Source organism: Aegilops tauschii, chromosome 6 (assembly GCF_002575655.3).
Source record: "Aegilops tauschii subsp. strangulata cultivar AL8/78 chromosome 6, Aet v6.0, whole genome shotgun sequence".
NCBI classification, from domain to species: domain Eukaryota; kingdom Viridiplantae; phylum Streptophyta; class Magnoliopsida; order Poales; family Poaceae; genus Aegilops; species Aegilops tauschii.
In genome coordinates, this window is record NC_053040.3 from 463,108,847 (window position 1) to 463,131,598 (window position 22,752).

General features: G+C 43.2%; 1 protein-coding gene across 1 annotated transcript; it reads right to left on the reverse strand.

Annotated features, from left to right (window-relative positions):
- Positions 1-496: 496 nt before the first annotated feature.
- Positions 497-17,219, reverse strand: LOC109784799 (vacuolar protein-sorting-associated protein 33 homolog). Its single transcript, XM_020343402.4, has 23 exons — positions 16,923-17,219; positions 16,207-16,275; positions 16,081-16,120; positions 15,918-15,998; positions 15,512-15,706; positions 13,575-13,685; positions 13,435-13,500; positions 13,029-13,136; positions 12,900-12,944; positions 12,659-12,715; positions 11,019-11,113; positions 10,647-10,698; positions 10,454-10,513; positions 8,700-8,762; positions 8,522-8,628; positions 3,907-4,029; positions 3,683-3,764; positions 3,495-3,565; positions 2,848-2,928; positions 2,200-2,257; positions 2,049-2,113; positions 1,317-1,404; positions 497-951 (listed from the first exon to the last, which is right to left on the reverse strand). The coding sequence occupies exons 2-23, from the start codon at positions 16,257-16,259 to the stop codon at positions 850-852; spliced, it is 1,803 nt and encodes a 600-aa protein (XP_020198991.1). The 5' UTR covers positions 16,260-16,275; positions 16,923-17,219; the 3' UTR covers positions 497-849.
- Positions 17,220-22,752: the final 5,533 nt, after the last annotated feature.

Sequence of the window (22,752 nt, forward strand, 5' to 3'; positions counted from 1 at the left end):
ACCAAAGGAGGCCTTAGATGGGTTGGGCTCAGACGAGCTTCTAAGCTTCACCTCCATGTCATCAAGCTGCGGTGAAGATTGGTGCAGGCATGAGGAGCGAGGGTCAGGAGAGAGCGCCGTTGGTCGTGGAATCGGCGTAGAGCGCAGCCACATCCACCGGTGAGGCCGACCAAGCCCAGGAACCAGGCTAGGGTTTGCGCCTGCTACCCCGTGGCCACACCGAGGTGGAGGAAGGGCAGGACGGGGAGGGAGCTACAGCAGCGGCAGCAAAATGTTTCACCATAGTTGGCATAGTTTGCAAACTGCAGACAAGCCGCTCACAAACTATGCCAACTACATTTCCAAGTATAATCGGCATAGAGGAGAGAGATAGCTTTGGTGAGCAGAACACCACCAATCACCTACAGGTCCATTTGACAGAGCGGACACTTCGCCGAACCCAGAGCCGCTCACAAACCAAAACAGACGCATAGTCAGGTGCACTGCAGAGTTGGCATTGCCGCACAGAAAAAAGAACTAAACATACCCGTCGTGATGTACAAGGTGAAAGCAGAACAGAGTTAGAAATGAAGGTGTGTATTTCGAGAATATACATGAAAAAACATAATGCTGAACTTCCATCCAGCAGCAAGGAAGGAACTAACGCGGCTGTGTCTGTACAGGAGATATCGATGTACATGCGCTATCTGACGAGAAAACCAAGACTGATGAACGCAAGAGCGCAAGCAATAGCATTTCTGGTGGCAGAATAGAAGTGGCCTAGAACTGAACCAAGGAAAATCCCATCTTGGGCTCGGGTGTGCGCTGCTGCTTTGTACAATCAAAAAGGGGTGTGCACAGAAAAGACAACTAAATCATTCCCTCTTTGCTGCTGGCTATAATTGGTCTCAGTAATGTGTTGCCAGTGATAACCTTTGTTGTTGCAACCAGGAAGTCATAGCCCATTCCTTCCTGCGGTAGACAAGAGACAGGACATGGCAAGTAAGAAACTCGAGTCTATGGCAGGATTTTCCTGAAATAAACTGTAGTGTGATACTGTAATGTCGAGCTGCAAGCAAAACCTCATCTACAGAGTCAAACTCAGACTCCCAACAATCACTTTGAAAAAACATGAAAGAGAACTAGACATGAAAAATAGAGAACTAGACATGAAAAATAGTGAAAACAGTGGATGAAGTAGAAAGGAACTGGAACAAACTCTTTCCATTTTTATTTTCCAAATTTGGAACTCCAAAATGTACCGGATTTGTAGCATCTTGGAGTCCATTTCCTATTCACATCTGAAAGAAAATGGAAATCAATTTGCACATACGTACCTGTGCACTAAGAAATCGAAGCGCAGCAATCTCAGCAGATGTTACACCACCAATAAATACAACCAGAACCAGGGAGCGATGACCAACCCTAGAACAAACAGACAATTATAACAAATCCAGGGGAAGAAAAACTTGGCAATGACACTGCTATCAAGCACAATAGGGGAAAACCATCTAGTTAAACCAGTCATACGGTTCTGGCGACAAACAACTTCGATTAACAAAACAGTGCAATTCTTGGCTTCTCCAGGGGACAAAAGTCATAGGGGATGCAATGTCAAATGATGGTATTAATAGTACTAATCTTCTTTGTCTTTTTCACCTTGGTTTCATGTCTCCCTAGTTTTACTCTTCACATCCTCCCCTGGACTCTACAATATAATCTCTTCTCCAAGATCTGTTAGTTTATGATCACACACCCTCGGTCCTCACATGTCACAAGGTCTAATGGCCCAAAGTCGAACTAAGCTCATACAGCAGACATCATATAACTTAGGATCAAACCATGTGGAGAACACCACAATTTTGACAGTCTAACTCTCGACACATGAAAAATACTTGCTCGGTAAGATCATGAAATAACATGGGAACTGGTATATCAGATCAACAAACAATGCCGGCACCTATTATTCGAGCAAGTTTATGAAGCAAACATGATTGGGGTAACCAGACCCTTTCCGTTTCTAGCATTCATAAAATGTGGCAACAACAGTTCACATCAAGGTAATTTACCTGTCGGTACTCTGTTGTGACCCAGAACCTGGTAGTAATTCTGATGAACTAATGGTCGAGACACCCTATATGAGTAAACTGGATCAATATCTTAAGAAAAAACATTCGATATCCCCAAAAGTGAAATTCAATGTAGACAATATTTGCTCACTCTTTTCAAATCCATATGAGGACCTGGCAATAATTTCAACAGTTCTTCAATAGATCGCCTGCACAATGGTACACAAATTGATATTGGAAAAAACATCTTAACCTGTGGCACCTTCTAACCCTTCAATACTGGTTTTTCAAGCAAACAACTTGCTCAACATAACATCATAGATAAGAAAGTCGATACGACTTGTTATAAGGGAGAAGTCATACACAGATGAATCAAACAAATTGGCACTGCCAACTCTTTTGCTACGATGTATTACGAAACAAGTAATTAATGAGCTCCCCAAAACTACATTCCATAAGGAATGAATAAGTATGCTTATAAGAAAAATGGAAGTTCATTCGTGTTGTGGAGAATATCATTAGAGAACGACACAGGCACAAAGAAGGGACACCATTATTTCTCACCGTGTATAAAGTTCTGTTACAGCTAAAAATGCAGAAAAAGGAAAGTTCATAAATAATGCCTACTTTCTGTAACTCAGAGCACACTAGAGATGTTTACCAGGGTTCTCTGTTTGATTTTTTAGCTTATTTTCTCCAAAAAGGATCTATCTCTAGGGAAACTAAACATATTTTCTCATGCAAACTACACTCTAACTAGCATGATTTTTTTTTAAACAAACTGATTGGATATACTTACCATCCAGACCTTACTGCATGCTGAACCAGGCGAATACTAAGAGGTGCATATCCAGCAAAGATGTATGCTATATCATCAGGGCTGAGATTGAAAACAGGAACAATTTAGTGATAGTTGTTATCATGACCAAGATAACTTGCGATCACAGTTAAGTATGGAAACTTAGTAACAAATGCACAACAGGCAGAAGAATGAACGTTCCCAGAAGTGTTATGAATATTTTCCATAACATGGTGAGGGAAAATGAACAACATTTCAACATATTCAAACACACACAAAAAATACACCAAACAAGTTTCAACAAAGCATATGGCATGAACCTTCATTGGAAATATGGAATTTAGCATTTTTCTTCATTCATACAAATTTTATTTATTGAAGCAACTAAAATTGAGAAAATTCTTTTGCATCTCACAACAGCTCAAGACTCCAAAAACATTTCAGTTAGAGTCAAAGTCATTTGCAGATCAGTATGGGTACTTTTTAAGAACATAATTAGCCAGTTTTGAAAATAAACAAAAAAAATACATTAATAGACTACACCTTCTGAAAGATGAAATTTTTGTGGAGATTAATTCAGCATAAAATTTTGTAAGTGAAACTTGAAAGAGAAGCCAAAGTAAGTCCGAAGTTTATGCAGTTAATACTTTTCAGGATCCTTTATATCAACTATAAGCTGGAGAGCTCTGCTAATAACAGGCCAATTAGTCCTCGATTCCTGCACAACATGATAGTATATTATAGAAACTGATGCGAGAGGAACTGGAATAAATAACAAGATAAAAGGATCTGAAACAAGAAGAAAACCAAGTTGAGAGAAGCTACTTTGACTAACCTGCCTTTTAACAAGGCCAGCTTTTTCCAGATTGTATAACAAAGGCATGTGCTCAAAGCCATAACTGTGCAGTATTTCCCGCCTAGAAAAAGCAGAAACATGAATCAAGACTATAACATACATTTGTATGTTGCAAATTTGTAAAGTGAAAATATACAGAGTTTTAACACAAAGTATCATGAAATCCCAGAAATACAGTGATTTATAAAGAAATATAAGAATACCTCAAGTAGTCAAAATTCTTCTTCGGCAACCCACCATTTGTAAGGGAAAATAACACTAGAAGGCGAAGTACAGTTTCAATAGGCTCTTGCTTCTGTATAATCTCCTCAATGTACTCGTAACACCTGGGCATGGTTAGCTTAGTTTAATATTTCAACACAGATCAGAGGAAACTAATTGACAGCAGCTTGATATCCTAAAAGCCAAAAACAAGGGAGTGGATTGCACAAAATATTTTGGGGGAAACTTTCTATATGCCACTGGCAAATATTGAATCTTCTATCGGACCTATATTATTTTGGCATTAGAAATGAAAAAACTTACTGTTTCATACAGTCATCTAAGTTACTAGACCGACAGACACATGGAACCACAGCAAAGCAACAAGCTAAGGTTGAGCCCAAGAAAGCACGAGAAATCCATGTAGAAAATCAACGAAGAACTTCCAACCTTTAGAAGGCAAGAAAGGATAGTTCACGCCTCCATTCCTCTCCCCACCACCACATAGCTGAACAGGTTTAACCCTATCACGCCAAGGACAGGGGATCACCAAGTTTGAATCCTTGCTCTCTTCTACTGTTTCGGTGGAGTTCACCAGCTGAGCCCAGGCAGCCGCCCAGGCTTGCGGAGCCATGGCTCCGCCAATGACCCTAGCCTCTTTCTCGTCTCGTCCGCTCGCTGCTGCCACCGAGAGCAACGGAGCTTCTCGCGCCCCTCCAACATGTCGTCGCCCAAGGGCTGCCCCGGATGCTTAGTGGTGGTCAATGACGGGCGTATCTGGGCAAGGGTGCAGCAGCAGCAGATGGCTCCACCGGAGGTGGTGTGTGCTGTACCCCCCCCCCCCCTGGCCCACCCAAGGTGACAGCATGGGGGTCACGGCTGTGCACAGCTGGTGGTGCGGTCAGCGGTGTCCCTCATACAGCTCCCCACTCTCCCCTGTGGCCTAGGTGCGAGCGCCCGCGCGTTAAGGCCGCGCGCATTCCAAATCGCAATCTTTAGGCCGTGATCCATAGGAACTAGATCGATGGGAAAGATTGCCGAAGCATGACCAAGTCTTGCAGGCAACGTCGACGCTTGCCGAGACGATTGGCGGGGAGGCCAGGCAGGCGGGGACTCACGGTCGACAAGGGCCGCAATGGCCGCGAGCACCGCGAGCAGGGTGGGCGCAGCAAACATGCCATCATAGGCCCTCACCTCTGCGGCCATGATGTTCTGGTTTGTCCCTATAATCCCCAGCGTGCACATTCTTTGGACATGTGCTCTTCTCTCAGTTGTAGGTGGCGTTGCGATTGGCGATGCAGCAGATGCCGAGCGGCTGCGGCAAGGAGCAAGGTTCAGAGGACGATGTGGCCTCTTCCCGGGGGTCGGCAGGGTCGCATTTAGGTGCTTGGTGGCGGCTGAGAGGAACACGCCCAGCGTCCACGATTGGGGAGTAGCAGCACGGCCTCCGGATCGTTGCATCGTCGTTGTGAGCGGCGGTGAGGCGTATCGGCCGAGAGCAGGCCGAAAGGAGGCGTGGTCGTCAATCGCTGGCTTCGGCGTGCCTGGCAGACCAGCAACAGTCCTTGGCGGCATGGATTGGGACAAGGGCCTCTGTAGGATCTCAACGCGAGCCCGCTGGCCATGGACAACAACTGCGGCCCATCTTCGGGAATTGTCCCCAGGGTTGGCGGAGAACTGGCGCCAAGGGTGTACTACGCACCCCTGTCCTTCGGGGACCCCGCGGACCGGTCAGTGGAAGAGCCCAACCCCGCACCAGGTGCTAACTGCTTTGTCCCAACAAGAGATCACCGTTGGCTGGCAATACTGGCTCTTCAGGCTGGGTATCTGGGATCTCGCTCAAAGCGTCCAGACCTTGACAAGCCCTAGGATAGACCCTGACAAGCCCTATGATTAGATGAGCCAAGGCTGGACCCAACAGAATCGTCCTCATGCGTGCAAGATAACAACGAGTTCAAAATTCCGGATGGTTCGGGTGGGTCTGCAGCCAATGTGGGACTGCCACCCAGCGCCAACAATGGGGACACAGATCCTGTCGACCACCGCATGTTGCCCCAGCAGCTTTGGGGGCCTGGTCCACAACCAAGGGCTGATTTTTCTTCCTTTTACTCTTTCCTTTTCTGGCACGACGACGAGATTGGCGGGGGCCGCTTTAGCCCGGCCATGGTATCATCTCCTTCCTCAAGGAAGGTATGGACAGTGGCACCGCCGCGGCGCGAGGGGCAAGCCATGCGGAAGCGACGGCCACCCCATCTGCACGGCAGCACGGTTTCCAGCACACCAGCCCAGGGCGTCCATGACCATGCCATCCGCGCGTCCAGTGGCTGCGCATCGATGCGTCGGTGTTTGCTGCCACGGCATCGCGCACGTCCAGGTCCAGATCCATGGCCAAGGCCACTGCTGGCGCTAGCGCTACCGTCGCGATCAGGGTCGGTGCCAAGGGGGTGCAAGGGGCAAACCGTGTCAACCTTCGCGCGGACAAGCGTAATGGAGATGGGGTACGTGAGCGCCCTGACGGTGGCGCGCCAGAGCCGACGCGGGAGGTGATCTGCTCGACAATCTCTAAAGTAGCGGCGCGGCAGATGACGGCAGGGTCGTGCGAGTGCCCCGACAGCCGGAAGGTGGCAAGGTTTGCCCGGGAACGGGAGTGGGGGTGGAGACGCTCGATCCAGCGGCTCTCTCCAAGGATGTGCTCGGCCGTTGAAAGGTGCCATGCTTCGGCGGGGATGCCGCAAGCTCGAGCTCGACGCGGTATTCGAACTCGCTTGAGACGGCATGGGCGAGCTTGCTCCAAGGATGAAGCAAGAGATAGAAGCGTGGGTTGCGAATGAAGTGGTCACCGTCGAGGCGGTTCTTGGTGAGCTGGGAGCTGAAGAGGATTAAGAAGTCCTCGGGGTGGTGGGTGTGGACGGTGAAGTCGCCATCGACGAGCTCGAAGGCATTGAACAACACTTCTCCGACATCTACGGCGGACACGTGGTCTAGTGCCAGTGATGGAGGCCACCATCGCGCGAGCCAAAACCTCCTCCGCTTCCTCCATCTCAACGGTGCACGACATGATGATCCGCGCTAGCTCAATGGAGCGCGCAGCGGTCACAAGCGCTACCAGAGTTGCGGGAGGAGGCGGGGGCTGGGGGCGGCCTGGCGACGAGGGACCTCTGGAGCAGCGGGGCTAGTGCTGCCAGGAGCAGCACGGAGCTGTCCCTGGTTGGCCTCCCGGCGACAAGGATCGCAGGAGCGGGAGTCATGGCCAGAGACAAGGCAGCGTTGGCACTTGATGTCGTTGGTGCAATCACGTAGACGGTGGCGGTGGTCAAGGCAACGAAAGCGCAACCCTAGGACATCCTCCGGCAAGGGGTTGCGCTGGCGATGCGGGGGAGGGCCGGGCGCAGCGATCTGGCGTGGACGGCAGCATCGGTTCCTGCGACGCGACTGCTGGAAGCTGTCGGCGTCCACCATGGCGCCATCAGAGACGCGGTGAACCTCGGCACGAGGTCCCAGGCGAGTCTTGACAGGCAGCTGGGAGGGTGCCGCCATGGGGCCTGAGGCGGGAGGCGCCGGAGCAGCTGGGGTGGCTGGAGGGGTGCGGGCGACGTCACTCTACGAGTGCGTGGAGGACTCGCTCTCCGAATCGAGCCAACGGTCACCAGAGACACAGTCGTCGAATGGGGTCGCTCGACAGTCGACGAAGTCATCACCAAGGGCGACATGGCGGGGGAGGGGGCTGGGAGGAGGAGGGGAGGGCTGTCGGCGGGGGTCGACGGCGGCGAGGTTGGAGGGCTAGGCTAGGCTAGAGGGAGGGGGCAGGGAGCAAGTGCGGGAGACATCATCCCTCCAGAGGCTAGTGCTCAAGGGCTCAGGGTTGTTCTGCCCTCAACCTAGGATGTTCACTAATATTCTTTCCTCTTTTTGCACCCCGTACCTCCTCGGAGGATTGTGACTGAACTTCGACCTTTTCAATGAAAAGAAACGCAAAGGTCCTTTGCGGGTCCTTTGCGTTTTCACGAAAAAAGGGAGGCATTGTGTTTTAATTAGTCAAGTAATAAGAATGTCCAGTTCAATCCCCCAAAGTTTGTGTCTCTCATCTCAAGAATACTACTCTTTTTCAACCCAGCTGAGCAGTCAATGCTGCCATCATAACGCATATAGGGAACATAGAAGCTTCCACAGTGGCAAGTAAGAGAATCGCCCCTCTTTTCATTATACAGCTTGCTAAGCAGCTAGAAATATCCATGCAGAGCCACATGGCAAAATCGACTCAACACCCGACAATAAGAGGTTATTTTATCTGATACCAAAAGTTTAGATGGTAGAATACATGGTTAGGAAGCTAAGGGAGTTAAAGTGACCAGCCCGAAACTTCAGGGTGCAAAATTGATTATTCAATAGAAGCAAGCATAAAGAAAATAAAGCGTTAATAAATAATACTCCCTCCGTCCCATAATATAAGATCTTATTACATCTAATATGTGAGTATATTGGATGTAATAAGATCTTATATTATGGGACGGAAGGAGTAGAACTCAAGAAGCATTGAATTAAGATGGAGGAATAAACTATAACAAATGCACAGAAAGTAACTCAAAGAAAACTGAGAAGTTTCTAAAACAAACTCACGTTTCATAGGTCTGCGCCTCCAGTATTATTTGCTCAATCTCTACTCGGGCATGAAATGCGGGTTTTGCCGCAAATGATTGCAAATGTTGTGCCAAGTTAACATGCCTCTGAATCATACAATGTGTCATATAATTAGTGGAAGCAGAGGTAAACAAACTTAGGTATTTAAGTAACTCACAGCTATCTCCGGTAGCGAGTGTAACCTCTTCACAAAATCCTTCAGCTCAGAAACCGACTGTGTCTGTTTATGAAAAATATTTAGATAACTTCCATTCAAGCAACAAAGAAACCAACTGGAATACACATGCAGATACTTTGGATGCTAAACAGCATATTTCCCTAGTGGGATATCCAAAGTATGTAGTTCTCATAAAAAGGGACAAACTTATAATTTTATCCTAACACTTGTGTTCATCACTCCTTACCCCAAATGTAACATCAAAAGCCAGCAACATCTCCCAATACAACAATTCAAATTTTGACAAATCATTCCATCAAGTATACGTGAGACATGTCCTCCGAATACCCAAATCGAACAGTTCAAATTTTGACCAAACATTATGTGAAGTATACGCGAGACGTGTTCTCTGAATTTCCACATCAAAAAAAATATTGAGTGAAGATTAAGGAGCTGCCAAACGGGCAATATATGATAGTTCTGAAGTTGGTACAATATTTTCATATGTACATGCTTAGTGCTCCTTTTTCTTCTTCAAAACTGTCACATCAGATAGTTTAATTCATGCCAATGTAATCATATTTACACTATGAAAACATATCGTTCGAAATGGATACGGACTCTTGTTCTGAATATGATAACAGACAGAATCATTAACCATATTTCAAAATAACTGCAGCGACAGCAACCTGTCAATGCAACACCAACAACAAAAATGATGTCTAACTCTCAAAAAAAATTAGAAAATGGAAGCTTTTATTACCCCTGGCCTCTGCATCCTAAGATGCATATAACCAACAACCTTACTACATTGTTTATTACAAAGAATTCAAACTTTGATCTTGCCAAAAAGAGGGTAAGATAAAAAAATATAGACTGACTAAGATGAACTCTCAAACTATGACCCTATATAACAAAACAATTCCATGTCAGCCCAGTATCTCAAAAAAATCAATCATGAAGTGGTTATTTATACAAACAGGGATTCAGTCAAATTTCTCAAAGAAAATCAGCTGAAGATGGTGCTCCTTATACACTAACATCATATTTGGAACCTTTTTATTCAACAGTATTGTGAAGGATTCTAGATAAGCCTATCCATCCTAGTGAACATATTAACACCATCGTATACATGAGACACATACTGAAGGCACTAGAGTTTGAGAATGAGTCAATGTTGTTCCGAATTTGAACTTTCGAGGCCAAACCTGCAATTGACTCCAGGCACCGGTGATTGAACTATGCTATAGCATTTTCAGGCACCAGAAGAAGGGAGGCACACTAACACACCTATGACCGCTATACCAGATCTAATGAGTCAATAAGCAGGAGTAAGCATGATGCTGGAGCTGAATTGAAAATAGAAAATACGACGACATGTAATCCACCTTAGAATCTCAAATACTGAAACACACAAAGTAGATGCCCATAGTGAACCAAGGTGGGAACAGATCGTGGATGAACAAATCTGGTGGGGGCACACGCGGAGGTGGCAGACCGCACGCAAAGAGGTTGGCATGGTGGATGGCTAGGGGTTGCTTCGCTCTTAATATCATGCTAGCTTTCGGGGAAGAGAAGTTATCACAGCTATATGCATTGTATTGTATTAAGCATAGTTAAATTTATAAGAGTCACGGACCACATGGACCTAACCTACTGCTGGGTGGACCTAGTCGACATTCATGACAAATATTAAAAGATAATACATACTAAGAATACAACATGATGCAAAACTCTTTAGTTGATACACTTACATTCGTTGATTTTACTTCTGCATAATCTTGCTGAATAGACGTTGCCTTTTGGCGGACGACCTGCAGTCAAAACAATTTGCAATGACCAGAACACGATATTATTTATGGCCACTTGCATAACAACCAGAACAACAACATTAGTGCAAAGCTCATTCACACAAGATATACAAGAGGTAAAGCCAGTGGAGTGAACCTGAACTACAACATGCAAGTTGAGGTCTCGAATCTCCTTGTACAACTTATCACTGAAAAGAGAACAGCGACATAAATTTATAGCTCCAAATCCATGCATGCTTATGTACATAGGAGCATTGCACACGCATAACTTGCAATCTAAGAAGGTTCGAAAATGTATTTGTACATATGCAAAATTTGAGTCTTCAGAAATGCACTACAAAATTAAAACCAATATTGTGGGATGTCAATGGCAATAATATACACGCATAGAGGAAGCTTCCAAACAGCAAAGCAACAATTCTTGCACACACAAAATTGTTCCACGCCACATCGTTATAACAATGTTCATTGTTTGTTTTCCAGATAGTACATACCAAGGATAGTTTACCTTGAATTGAGTGGAACCTTGACCTTTTTTCCATCTTGTTGAGCACCCATAATGCTGGCGTCAACTTCCACAGATCCATTATGAATTTCCAACATCTGTCGAATAAAACATAATCGCACGATTCATTCAAAGCTACTTTAAATTTAGATTCGTAATGGAAATGCAGTGGCAGGATGGTAAGAATTCAGTTCATTTTGGTTGCATTGATTTAGGCAATAAACATCACACCACTGCCATTCATGCAGCGGATACACCTGAGTTAATGTTGCTCCAGAATCATGCAAACAATACTGATTAAACCGAGACCGACCCAGCCAATGAGCTGAAATCTTAAGCAACACCCTGCTGCAAAGACGAGTATAAGTATGCAACTGCATAGGCATTTCCACTTGGTCTAAGATTAACGAGTTCATCATTTACCAAAATATCATTGCACCCTGCTTGTTCTAACACAATTAAAACTAGTATGATCACTGCTACCATTGCAATGCACATAACCTAGCAAACTAGGAGGGTAAAAGAGTAAACTGGGGAAGTATCTACTTGCATTTCACATCTCCTGTTCAAGACAACAATCCAAAGCAAGGTGGACATTACTTAAAAGCAAGATATTATCACAGTTAGTTCAGTCAGGATACGACATTTTGTATGCAGCTCAACTCCAGTAGCCATCTGGATAGACCAATATTAAATGACAAATCAGTCATTCGATTAGGACAACAATGTGTAGGACCCCCTCCATCCAGGGTAGATGTTTCTGGCATACAGTTCAGTATACACCTTTGACCACATTATTCCAAAAATCATTTGATACAGAAATCCACCAACAAAGGCCAGTCTAATCAGATTCACAGCAGTTTGACTGCATGCATTTTAAAATGACATCTATTTTGGAACTAGGGTAGTAAACATGAAGGCTCAAGGAACCATTACTAAGTAAGAACCAGAGTTTTAGGTGGCCTTTGGTGGCATCCTGTGATTTCCATCTGCAACTCTATGGTTTTTAAAATTTACTACACGTCATTGGTAGAGAGGTGTGGACCTTGGGACTACAGCCGGACGGCTGCGACACTAGGGTGGATGGCAACAGCCGTATGTATCAGCTAGTGTAGATAGCTATCACACAGTTATGCATAGAGTAGATAGTTATCAAATAGAGATTGAGTTTGTTAGTATATAGCCAGCAGCCAGGTCTGATTCCCATCCAAACAATGAGAAATCAATCTATTCCTTCCCAAATGTATCTCCCACCTATGATCTAATCGTTTCCCCAATCAGGCTGACTCCATTCAAACACCCTCCCGGCGGTGTTTACCCCTTTGTGTACTGTGGTTCACAACATACATACTGCTGAATTCATTACAAGGCCTACACTGCTGCAGGCATGATCTGGTGGAGGAGCCACAACAAAGATGGAGGCGGCAATAAAAATGTCTTATTTTGACTGGCAAGGGACACAAACTGTGCGGTGTTTCGCATCAACCCCAACTTAGGAGAAAGCAATACTAGAAAGCCAGGAACATGCTAGCTCGGAGAGTCATACGTTCACATGTTATCAATCAAGATTCAACAGAGAAAGCTAATAGATCAAACACTTGTGACTTATAAGTAACGCCAGTATCAAAAACTTCATGGCCAACCTCGTCTAATAGACCTTCATACGTTAGCTGAGAGCACATTGGTGTCACCATATCCACCTGAATGAATAAAAGAAGATGAATTCCAGAAAAGCAGAAGACATCAAAAGAAAATATATCACACATTCACACCTAAGATCACTATAATCTATATAAAACTTTGATCACTTAAAAAAATAGTGAAAAGGTTCATATATGCTGAGAAAAGCAAGAAATGATCACAAAGTATACAGCAGAAAATTACCTCTCTATCTAGCAAGATAACGGTGTCTATCTCTGGAATCCCCATCTAAAAGCACCACAAAGTAAAAATTAGGCAATCAGCTGAATTTAGAGATCTGAGTCATGAAAGGTTGAAATCAAATGGCATTACATTATCCATGCTGACCGGGTCTTCGAGTTGCATATGGTTCAGCAATTCTGCAGCTTTGGTTGATGCTACACCCTTGGCTCTAATATTGGGGATAACCCCGAAGGCAAACTGGAAAAGAAACCTTATACGCGTAAGAGCAACACTTTATGAATTTGATGGAAGCCAGTTTCCCACATTGAAATAGGGTGAAAGGCTTTCTAGTAAACGAAAGATTGTGTCAAAAAACTTGTGAGATTGCAGATGCAGAGTTGGTAAGTAATATGCAAACGTCAAGTATAGTGGTCGATCACAACTTAGTCTATCCATAACAATATTTCGGCCATAAACTAATGAATCACAAATGGAGTAATCATTATTTCAAGTACAAAACATTCCAAACACAGGAAGGGAAGACATACATACATACCTCTAACTTATGGATAGCTTTTGCAACATGCCAGACAGAACTTGTATCTCCTTCAATAAGGCATTCCTGAAAATCATAAATGCTCCAATGAGACTAATAAAATGTTAGAAAAACATGCTACACCAATTATGTAGCTGTACCTGCAAGGAATAGTCAAGCTCCAAAGAAAGGACATCCTCGTCCAAAGGAACTAGATACAAGGGATATTCTCCGATTGTCAACTTTTGATGAACTTTCTCTTCCTCCAGAATCTGTGTCAGCAAAAAAAAAAGAGAATTAAATTGAAGATGCCTTAGTGCAAAGAGAAATTTATGGAGTGGATTCCTGGATTCATGTGTCCTAGGCTCCTAGCTCACAAAATTCTGAGAACAATAGCTAAGCATGTGTTTGGGCATCCGCGAGTTAAGGGGAAGAAAAAGTTATAAGATTACTACTATAACAAGCAAAATGTCTACCAATCATCAAAACAACAGGACAGTATAATTTTTTGGCACCTGAAAGTATGTACATAGTATAATAACTGCATACGGGCTATGAATGATGTATGAGAGTGGTTTCTCTACACCCCAGCTCGGTGCACCCATGGCGCACCCATGCAAGAAAACATAGCAAAACATTTCAAAGAATTCTGAAACTTTGTGTAAATGATTATCAACAAATGTTATGGACGCTTGCAAAGTTTGGTGGTCAAATAACATTCGAGGAGCTCTCTACAAAAAAGACAAATTCACTGAAAATTAGTCAAAATGTAAGTGCACTGTTTGAGCAGATTTTGTAATTTTGTCTTTTTTGTAGAGAGCTCCGTGAATGTTATTTGACCACCAAACTTTGCAATCCCCCATAACATTTGTTGATGATCATTCGCACAAAGTTTCAGAATTTTTTGAATTTTTTTGCTATGTTTTCATGCGTGGGTGCACCGAAGGTGGGTGCAGCCACTACTTTCCCATGATGTATTTGCCAATTTGTAAACATTTATTTATTCCTCAACGGATATTACAACTCGGAAAAAATCTATATTGAGTTATGATTTACAATTGTCTATGCCATCCATAATCAGATATTTGGTCATTAGCATTGCAGATACATGACAATTCAGGGGAGATTACAAAAGATAGGTTAGAGTTTATTATTTTATTATACATAAAGATAGTTAGCATTTCTGGATTCTCTTCTGGCTAGTCAAATTCGATACTCCTTTATAAATACCAAACAATGGTGACAAAGTTCAAGAGAAATTGAAATATGTTATCGCTAGTTTAGACGCTAGAAGATCATAGCCAGCATTATGACTTAGTGTAAATGCATAGCTCAAGCTTCTCAATTTTAATTGTCAAAACAACACAGCCAATGGGTCACGAATTAAAGTAAAAGGGCATCAGCTTTATATAACAGTGAAGCAGCAGGCAAGCTGAAATCCTTGAGAAGCTCATTCAGATTGTAAAGAAATATTCATATGAATAATCTGTAACAAAAGTTCCATCCTACGGTAACTACGGTATATGTCACTGGTATGGATAAAACTGTATTTGGGAAGAAATAATGCAAAGATTTATGGTGTTCAGATTGGAAAAACATTTGAGGCCTATCATCAGCAATGAAAAGAACATGTGTTCAGTTAATACCTGCCATGTCAGCATTTTAGTACATAAGGTCGTATTCATTGGCATCATGTCTAATAAACCTATTGGGCTAAGAACTACAGGAATACACTCGGGAAATGGGAATACTCTGAAGGACTGATTCCGTCTTGCCAAACTTCTAAAACCTAGTCAAACAAAGCATAACTATAATTATGATATATACTAGTGCAGATTTCACCCATACAAGATGGAATTCCATTCTTTCTGTGCAGTAGTAATGTATGAGATAAATAAATTCCACAGTACACACATGACATCCATACAGGACAATGGTGATTGTGTTTGAGTCATCTCTTATTGTAATGAGGGCTATAATTATCGAATTTCGCATGAGTCTCACAAATTATTCTACCATACTAGAATTATAAGTCCAAACAAAACAATAGAACATGCATGTACATTAATGGAAATAAAATATACAGAAACCAAAATACCTTCTCACAGGCAACTATACGGCGTGGTACAAAATAGAGGTGGTATTCCCTCTGGAGCCCTTTGGATTCGTCATTCTTAATTTGATTAGCCACAAATTTCATGAAGTTCAACTGGGAGCGAACAAGATACACCACTTTGGGGCATTCCGTCTGCAGAGGGTCAGCAGAGAGGATCCGCAGCTCCGTGCCATATTCCTAATCAACGTAAAAAAACATGTCTGAGCTATCCAAGTTGAAACAAAGAAAGTAACTGCAACGTGGCTTTACTCTTTTGTTTATGTACGAAAGGTATTTGAAGGAATATTCCCATGGCACATACCCAAAGTTCAAATTATGTATTAAGATATTAGTTGGGGACATGAAACTTATCGCTTATTGGCAGCAGATCCAGAGTCTATCACCGAACCTTTAGCGCCGAGGTCTGCAGGATCAGCGAGAGGGTACCCGCAAGCTTCGGATCAATGACCAGACACTTCTTCCCCCTAATCTGATACACAAGGAATTCAACCTCTTCAATGTCAACAAAAGTACATAAGATTGCGACAGGGAGTGCAGGAGGAGAAACGCACACTCTTGATTATGCTGAGAAGTTCCTTCTGTGACTGCTCCCTGGATGCCAGGGTTAAAACAGATTAAGAACACAAGTCAAGATTTAGAGGAAGACACAGGAAGTGAGTAAGATCAGGATAAGAGACCTCAGGGCAGTAAGATTGAGCGCGGCGTTATCGAGGTTTGGAATCTGTGCCATTTGGCCCACTCAACACCTTCATATTTCACGAATACATCAAAAAGATATTCTTCTTAACACAAAGAAGCATGCATATGTGAGTAATTAGATAGCATATCGATAAACAGCGACTGTAGCAGAGTATAGAGGAAAACTGCTAAAGGGGGGGAATGAAAAGTGCTACTCCCTCCGTCCGAAAATAAGTGACTCAATTTTGTACTAACTTTATAAATGACATCCATTCTGCTCAATGAAGTGAAATAATTAACATCAAAACCATCCACTAATCCACTAACAGAACATCCCAATGTAGCTATAGTCCACACAAACAGAAGCAAACTACATAACTACCAAAGTTGGAACAAGTAACAGGGCTATGGTTTGGAATAACATTGGTGCGTTCCAAAGGCCAAAAACTTTAACTGCCCACAGAATCTAATTTTTTTAACGAAATATGAGCATAATCATATACTACTTATGAGGCTAATGTTCATTCACTTGGCATACACTTGACATGAATCCAAAATGCCTACATAAGATTTGCTAGCATGGCACGAGCGACGGTAAATCCATCATCCCAGATCCATCCCCAAATAAATCGCAGCCGCATCAAACCCCCGGATCGTCCAAATCGAGGAGCTAACCAGAGGCATGGGGCCCCACACTTGAGAGAGGGAAGCTCACCTGAGAGGGCCCTCGCCCCTCGATTCGGGCCGCTGCTGCCGGTCGTCGCCTTCGCGGACGGCCGCGAGCTGGGGTCGTGGAGTCGACGGCGCCGAGGAGGAGAAGGCGGGACGGGGACGGGGCCTCGAGGGAGGAGAGTAAGGAAGGGACGGGACGGGTGGTGGAGGACCTGCAGAGGGGCGGAGAGCGGCCGGCGGGCAGGAGCGCGGAGCTCCGGCGTCGGAGGGGCAGACGAGCGGGCGAATGAAAGCCGGGCGGCGTGCGTTTTTCTCTTTCTTTTTTCTTTTCTTTTGGAGCGAAGCCGGTCGGAGTTTTTCCCTTTTTTTGACGGGCAGCCGGTCGGAGTGTGTGCGTGCAGGGACGGAACCCAGCCCATAACATCCAAATAAAAAAATAACCTACAGACAGCGGCAGCAAACTAGGCCCATTGTAAAGCAGTGACTAAAGTAATGCCCTTGTGTGGTGCATTGAGCTGAGACAGTTTGTTAGAAAGGATCTATTTTCTTCTATAAGACTGGGTTTATCTGTTGAGTTGAATGTCGTTGTTAGTGCAGAGCTTATTGGACCTTGTCGAGAAATATATCTTTATCTGTCAGACAAAGATCCTGCACCTAAACAGGTATTTTTTTCTGAGATCTTGACAGACTATATCTTTATTTGGAAATTCTGTATTTTGTGGTTATATCAACGCACTGAATTATTGTGCCAAAAAAATGTTGTGAATTTGTTGTCCCAAACTGTTGTCAGTACCACTCGAACTCACTGCATTGATCCTTTTTTGTTTTTCACTTTGGCTCTAGAGGCTTTGGTCATGCACGGTTCAGAAAGTAAAACAGGAAGACAAGTTCATCACTAAACTATTCATAACACCAGTAAGATATGCATACCATTTGCAGTGAAAAAGTGTTGAACTATTTAGATCCTGGACAATGAGTTTGACTTCATCTCCAGATGTGACCAAAAAAATTTAGGCTAACAAGTATCACCAGATGCTTACTTCAGCAGCACGTGATATGTTCCCCTCACCAGTTACCATCTCAGTTGTCTTCCTCAACTCTATTATCCCTCCGACACGGCCGACGTCTCTACCACGGTGAGCCACTCCACCATGACATTTATCGCCTCTCGCCTCCACCAGTAGCCTCCCTATGTTGCAGCTATGTCTTCTGCTCCTCAGTTTTGCTTCTTCATGCATTCTTATGTAATGGAAATTATGAACATTTTTTCCTTATCATGAACACTTTTTTCCCTTATCATGAACACTCTTGTGAGTTTGGCATGAATGAGTGATTCGATGCAGCAAAAGTAAACCCCAATTAAAATTCAAAAAAAAAAAGTAAACCACAATTAGCCTTAGATGGAAAGTAGATACATGGTTTGAAAAAATTCGTGCCAAGTAAACTTGCTGGTCAAACTGGAATTAAACAGTGCTTAATACCAAATTAAGCCAATCGTGAAAGTTATGTGGCTCATTGTAAGCCAACAGGTGCAATTTTGTTCAAATAGAATTTACGGTGTGCGAGATGCGACCAAAATACTAAAGCTGAACTCGAGTTTCTAATTAGAGCAAATAACTATTTAGCCCCCTTTTCAGCAATTTGGAGACAGAGTTGCAGTATGTTTGTAATATGGAAGTTGTCAAAAAAATCTGTACTGGCAAACCCTGAAGGAGGTTCTTTTAGCCGTGTTGAAAATGCCAAATTAAGTGAAGATGCGAGCTATTTCTCTTCTATGGGCCTGGTGGAGTGAGATAAAGAAAGTGAATCACAAGCAAAAGCGCATGCTAGAGAAGTAGAGATGGGAATTTCAATTTAATATCGCTCGGTGTGCTGAATCGAAAGAGTTCCAAGTACCTAAACCTCCTGGTGTGCAGAAACATGTTTCTTCCTGGCTGAAACCCCCCACTGATTTTATCAAACTAAACGTGGATGCAGTGTTCCTAGACGAGTTAAAGGAGGGTGGGTCGGGCCTGATTGCTAGGGACGCTGATGGAAACATCCTTTGTGCTGCTGCCGGTCGTCTAACAGCTCAGTCAGGCGCTGATCAAGCTGTGGCTACGGCCCTTCTGCAGTCAATCTAATTTGCTGAAATGCAAGTAATGGGGCGTGAGATTTCTGAAACTGATTCCCTGGATCTGCAACAATCAGCCTCTACATCATCAGACCGGTCTCCATTGGGGTTGCTATTCTGTGAAGCCAGATATCTACTCCAGTTAGGTTTCATAGAGGCCAAAGTCATGTACTGCCGAACCTTGGTAGCCGGAGTGCCTCTGCGAGCCAAGTTTTATGGCCTCCAGACCTCCCGCTGGATGTAGTGACCGCTGATTGTGTCGGTCTGTCTTAAGTTTGGAATGCAAGGCGTTCCAGTTCCACAAAGAAAATATACTACCATAATTTTAGAAAGGAGAAATTGATCAAGTATTACTACCATAATTGTAGAGTTTAATAGTCGTTGGTAGGATCGAGCGAGGGTTGCATAAGTTCAATTTTTTGCTTGCATCTGCTCACAACTAACCTGCTTACTATGTGTAAATTCATCTTGAAAATTAGTTTCTTCAAAAAGCTTGGTGATCGTGGCCAGACAGATTCAACTTGGTTGTTGGATCACAATGGTGACTCACTTTTAAAAATACAATTTGAGTGACATGCTATTTTGTATCCATTTCATTTATATTTTTTTTCCAAGAATTATTTTAAATTTGTAACATGTAAACTAACTTCATCAACATTTTAGACGTGTGTTGCACGTGCGAGCTTACTAGTAACATCCAAATAAAAAAATAACCTACAGACAGCGGCAGCAAACTAGGCCCATTTGCCCAAATGCCCAATGCATAACGATCTAGCTTACGCACGTTCGTCTATCTATCCAATTCCGCCACTCATAAAACATCTATCTAATTCCTACCAATTATTAAACGGGTTTGTTATTTCACATCTAGATATAATTTTTGGTAACATGCATTGGTATTTTATTAATTAAATCTATGATCAAAATTAAGCACAAAATACAAAGGAGACCAATAAACCTAGTACGGAGATAGTAGTTATCTCATATCTAACTCCCTCATCTTTGGATTTGTTCTGTCCCTAAAATTCACGCACAGGCTAATCTCGCGTTGTCCGCATTCAAGCTCGAGCTGCGCTCGCGCAGCGTGAAGCCCCACACTATGGATGTGTTCGGTAGCTATTCCCACCCTAGCATAGTTGTTCTCCTTTGAGACATGCTTAGTCTAGACATGCTGAGTACATGCATCTGTAGTTGTTTGGTAGCAATGTATGTACTGATGCATGCCGAGCTGAGACTGTGTTTGGTAGCCTGCATCAGACAAGACATAGTGTACTGAGACGGTGTTTGGTAGCCTGTATGAGGTAGACTGCATGAACGGATATTTTGCCATATGTTCGATGATATAATCTAAACAATTCAAGCAATAAAACATTACCATGCCAACATAATCTGGATGATGATAATGTGAAGAAAAAAATCAACAATTAACATAAGGCATAATAATCATGAATTGTAGCAGTGCTTCGACTCAGCTATGTGGAGGCCCTTTTTTGCATCGGTTGGGCTATGCTGAAGTGAGCCCATACACTCTATCAAACACCCGAAAGTGGGTCGGCTACGGAAATTTTTGACCTATACACTCTTCATGCATGCTACCAAACACACCCTATGTGCGTGCATCGTGACAGTGTGGGCTGGCCCATGTGTGGCTGTGTGGGCTAATGTTGCCTGTTCTTTTTTTGTTCTTTTTTGTCTATTTTTTGAACAGTCTCAATTCAGGCGATCCCTATATGGCACATAGGTCCCCCGCTAGGGAGTTGGCGCGTACACCCCCCCCCCCCCCCCCCCCAAGAGTACACACCTTTTTGGGCCGGCCCATATAGGGACTCCTCCCCACCGGTTTTGGGACGGTTCTAGAACCTTCCCAGAACCGGGTTTTTCTTTTTTATTTCCTTTTTCTTTTTACTTTTTTTGATTAATATTTTTATTTTATTTTTCGTATTTTCACCTTTTTTCTAAAAAATGTTTGGCCATGTATCAATTTTTGCGGACAAATTTTCTTAAATTGTGAACATTTTTTAGAAATTATGAACATTTTTCAAATTGCCAAACATTTTTTACAAATTCGTGAATTTTCTTGACAAAGTGAACATTTTTTGAAATCATGAACTTTTTTTAAATCGTGAACATTATTTAAATCCGTCAACATTTTTCTAGAATCATGATTTTTTTCAAATTCTTGAGCATTTGAAATTTCTGAACATTTTTTGAAATTCAAGAACATTTTTTTAGTTCCTTAATAGTTCTTGAAATAGCGAACATTTTTTGAATTTTGTGAACATTTTGTTTAAATTTGTGAACATTTTTCAAAATTCCTGAACATTTTATGAATATTGTGAACATTTTTCTAGGAATTCATGAACATCTTTTGGATACACGAACATTATTTTTGAAATTGTGAACATTTTTTGAATCCTTAAGAATTTATCATTTCCTGAAAAAAATTCAAATCGGGAACAATTTTTGAGTTCATGAATAATTGGACAATTTCTAACCTTTTTCCTGAAAAAAGGCTAAAAAACAAGGGGCTCCCGGCCCGCACATGGGCCGGCCCATGAGGGCGCGCGGGGAAGCAGGGAGGGTACACGCTCCCGTGGCTGCCGGCGCGTACCGCGCTATATAGCCCCGCTATATAGGCGCTCCCCTCAATTCACTCAGCCTTCGCATTTTTGTGAGGTCTTTTATCTTTTATCTTTTTTATTTTTTTCTCACCCTGCCGATGCTATGATATGCATATATATCATATGCCGCGTGCATATACGGTTTGATCGTTGATGCATGTTTGTTTGCCGTTGTTTCGATTTGTGTTTATCTATGCAATGTGTCCATGGAACAATAAATCATGTATCAAATTGCTAAAACTTATATAGATGAGTTTTAGCGATGTTTCATCCAAGTTCCAGTCCATTTGATCTGTCGCTATTAATTTTGTGTAATATTTTTGATCGCGGTTGTTTTCTCCCGCGCGTCCGGTGTCACTTGCCCGTTATCCATTTTGCGGCCCATCACATCATGCATTTTTTGTTGGGCTGTTCTTTGTGGGTTTTTTGTGTGTGTTGTAGCCGAAAAGAAAGTTGTTTGTATAAGTCGAAGAGACGAGCCTACCGCTGACTGAGGATGGATCTGCTTCTAAACACTACAATGACAGGCAACGACCCTTTTTTGCAAGTCTAACCCTAATATGTTGTAAGAAACCTTTCTCTTTTCTTCTCCTACTTTGCGGGTGCACCGTTCATACGCAATTTGGCATGTCCCATTTTTTGTCCGAGTTGCAAGTCCACCCTCGGACATGCAAGTCCACCCTACAAGCCCGATTTGACTCGTAACTAGGCATGTGTTTTGTCTTTCATTCCAGTTGCAAGTTGACCATTGACTTGCAATTGGGCTTGTAGTTTCGTAGTTGTCCTAGTTGCAAGTCCACCTTCCTCTCGCAATCGAGTTCATATTTATCCCATCTACAAGCCCACCCTCGACTTGCAACTAGGCATGTTTTTATTTTTCATCCCAGTTGCAAGTCCACCCTTGACTCGCAATTGGGACAATAGTTTGTTTCATTCCAGTTGCAAGTCAACCCTTGACTCGTAAATGGGTTTGTTATTTCGTAGTTGTTTTAATTTCAAGTCCATCCTCGACTCGCAACTGGGACCACAGTTTTGTTGTTGTCCCACTTGCAAGTTCACCCTCGACTTGCAACGGTGCCCATATTTTTATTGTTGTCCTAGTTGTAAGTCCACACTTGAGTCGTAACTCGAGATGAGTT